Source organism: Formica exsecta, unplaced genomic scaffold, assembly GCF_003651465.1.
Source record: "Formica exsecta isolate Colony F162 unplaced genomic scaffold, ASM365146v1 scaffold120, whole genome shotgun sequence".
In the NCBI taxonomy this organism is placed as follows: domain Eukaryota; kingdom Metazoa; phylum Arthropoda; class Insecta; order Hymenoptera; family Formicidae; genus Formica; species Formica exsecta.
In genome coordinates, this window is record NW_021848537.1 from 229,663 (window position 1) to 233,097 (window position 3,435).

At 39.7% G+C, this 3,435-nt stretch overlaps 1 protein-coding gene across 1 annotated transcript in view; it reads left to right on the plus strand.

Annotated features, from left to right (window-relative positions):
- Nucleotides 1–3,435, plus strand: part of LOC115243355 (transcription factor Sox-19b) — a 33,054-nt gene that overhangs the window by 16,777 nt on the left and 12,842 nt on the right. Inside the window, exon 3 of the mRNA XM_029820275.1 lies at nucleotides 3,253–3,435. This exon is cut by the window's right edge and continues 6 nt beyond it. Coding sequence (XP_029676135.1) covers nucleotides 3,253–3,435 — 183 coding nt within the window. The remainder of the gene's footprint in view (nucleotides 1–3,252) is intronic.

Below are 3,435 nucleotides of genomic sequence, written 5' to 3' on the forward strand. Positions count from 1 at the left end.
AATCATCTGTATTCTTTTCGCGCGCGAAATTCACGAAAGAAGTAATAAACTGCTCCAGCTGGATAATCGACGAGGCAATTGACGTATTCTTCATCGGTCTCCTTCAGCGACATTGCTCGCGTCACAGAAACGAGGACGACGTCACGGCCACGCCGTCCTCTCTGCTCTCCTTCGTCTTACCGATCCTCCCCCTCCCGGTCTCCTCTCCTCGCCATCCTCGTCCATTAATTAACAGGCTTTGTACTTTTAAACGATGTTAAATAAACGGCATTGTCCGCCGACGAAAGGACTGAAAAGCGGGTGCCATTGTGCTTTAAGCTCGCTCCTCATCGTCCTCGTCGTCGTCGTCCTCGCCGCCGTCATCGTCAACCCCAGAAAGAAGGAAAGAGAAAACGAAGGAGTATTGCCCGCGAACGCCAACTTACTAATACCATCAGTACCTGGAAGCCTTTGTTCTAAACAAATACGTCGAAACCCGCCTGCCCCCCTCCCCTCGCCATTTCCCTCTCTTGTTCGACCGTGCCACCTGCCTTTCAGACGGGAAAACCGTGTATCGATTGGATAAGCCGTAATATAAATGGAGAGCACACCAGGGCTACCCCTTTTGCGCGCGACCGGAAGTCGCCTCGGCTTTTTGATTCGGAAGGGAAATTCACGCGGTTCATGAGTCGTCAATTTAGACCACTATTTCTCAAACGACGGAAACTCTCGAGAATGTTTTTATATCGAGCACAAAAAAGCAATTTTACTTTCTTATTTCACCTCCCCAAAGGCTTTATCTCTGAAATAAATGGATGGATAAAAATATTTCTTAAGAATGAGAAAAAATTACAGAATAAGGTTTAGTCTTGCATTTACATTTACACATATACAGAGCTTCCTTAGAGGGTTTGATTTAAATAAGAAAATGCTGAATCTGATGCACAAACTGCAGTATGTACATTTCTAGAATTAATTAAGTCGAGAGATTTTGTTTTTTTTTTTTATCGAGAACAGTTTCGCGTTATCAGCTTGCTATTGTCTCGGAAGACACGATTCTCGAACTCATTCAGCGCTTGCCAATACCTTTTCTTTGGGGTTCATTGTGCGCCATCACGCATCCGTATTGTCCAATAGTGCTGTTGTTGCTGTTGATAGCAGGCAGCAACAACGGGAAAAACAAGGGATCCGTAGGGTTCACTGCAAATTCCCGGCTTCCGACGTTCTTATCAGCTTTTATCACGGAGTCCCAATCCTCTCTTCTCTCTACTATTCCTTTCTTTTCTTTTTAATTGCAGGATAATTCTCTGAGTAAAAGTAATGTCGATTATCCGCAATAATTTTACGAATTTTTATATTTAAATTATATTTAAATATTTTTAAAAAATTTCATCCGATTGTATTTATCTCTGTGTTTTTCTTTTCTATGAAAATTTTTCTCCCGCTCAAATGGAACTTTGTATCCTGCCGAGCGCTCGAAATATTACTCGTGTGCTCTTTCTCTCCTTTTCTTCTCCCGACGATTTTTTCGCTCCCGGCTGCGTCCGGTAATCCTGGTCAAGCCGCATAAAAGGAGAAGAAAAGCTCGGAAGCTATTAAAGCCCTCGTGTGAAGGGCATGAAAAAAGTTACTTTTGGCGCCTCTGCGGTCGGCTTATACCAAGCAAATCTCAAGTTGAAACGTCAAATTGAGCCATCGGGCGTTTAACAACAAAGAAAAATGTCATATATATAGAAATTATAATATATAAAATCTCTCATTCTGAAATAATTGATACCTGCAGGTGTGTTACAAAATTTATCTACTTCTTTCTTGAGTAAAATTCAATTGAAAATTCAGATTCTTAACTTTAAAATTGAAAGATTAGATACATTGTTGGAAAATTTGTGTTTTCTTAAAAAATATGCCGGTTAAAATTTTTGTGTTATATAATTTTAATATTAATATTTAACACATTTATGTGTTAATTTAACATATTGCTGTTGTGTTAATTAAACTCAAATGTTAAATTATTAAAACAACTGAAAAAAAAAATAATACGATGTGTGCACATGTTTTTAATTTTTTACTAGATATATTCCGTATTATTAGTGACAGAATTTATCTGTTAAAATGTACAGAAAGAAAATATTGATTTTATTCTACAATATAATAAGAGTGAGAGCGACTACAGACTGTCAATAAGTTTTTTTCTAAGTTAATTTTACCATTAAAAATATGTTAATTTTATACAAAATTTATTCCAAATTACTATGAAATTTGCAATTCATTTCTGTTGAAATACTAACATAGTATTAATATTCACGATTTAACATATCCATATTATGTTAAATTAAGACAAAAATTCGTGTGGAGCGTTTGGAACATGCAATATATGTCAAATTTAAGCCAAATTTTGTGTCTCTTTCGGGATCTTTTTGCGACATATCCTCGCTTACACTGAAATCTCAGCGAAATCAATCTCCGGTAAACGTGAGCTTCGCGGCGTCGCGACGCCGACGTCTCGCTGCGGCGGCCATTGTTGGCGGCGTCGCGGTGCAAACCCCGGGGGCGTATTGTACCCCCTGGCATCAGGGGGGTCGGTGTGTGTCGCGCACCTCGCTACCAGCGAGGTTCCGTTTCCAGAATACCGGGGCTTCGCGCTTTGTGCGCGCCTCGGCGGCCGCCGACAACAAGTGGTAATTAATTCTGCGCAAAACAATCAGCCCGCTGGCTGGGTGGGGAAGGGGTAGAGGAGCGAAGGGGTTAAAAAGCGATTCCCGTCCAATGAGGCCCTCTACAGAATCCCTCCGAGAGCGTTTAAATGCGAATCGAAAAGCCACAACGCGTATGACAATTAATCGTATAATTTTAAATGTAGGGACTTGGATTATGTACCTTTATCATATATGTATATGCGAGACGTAATAATAATTTTCACGTCTCCCTCTCTTTTCGTTAGACGCGGCTTAATTTTTCATCAGCTGATAAATAACCGCAAGTAATACAAAAAGAAATACAAAGTACGAATCTTTGTGACAATTGGCATCAAATTTTCACGAATCTTTGTAGAAATCGATGCCGATAATTACTATTTTTACCAACCTTTAATTACTATCTAATTACTAGATAATTACGAGAAAGGACATTGTAACATGGAACAAATTATCCAATCGATTAATATTCGAATATAAAAATTTAGAATTATTTTTACGGAACAATCAATCTCTCTCTATTCAGTTGATGTACACACTCGCGCTCTTATTATTAATGGTAACATGAAAATTGTTGCAGGTGCGGAATGGAAGCTTCTTACGGAAGATGAAAAACGCCCGTTCATCGACCAGGCCAAGAGGTTACGTGCCCAACACATGAAGGAACATCCAGATTACAAGTACAGACCGCGAAGGAAACCCAAGACTCTGCGGAAAGAAGGCTATCCTTACAGTATTCCATACCCAAGTGTTCCCATGGACG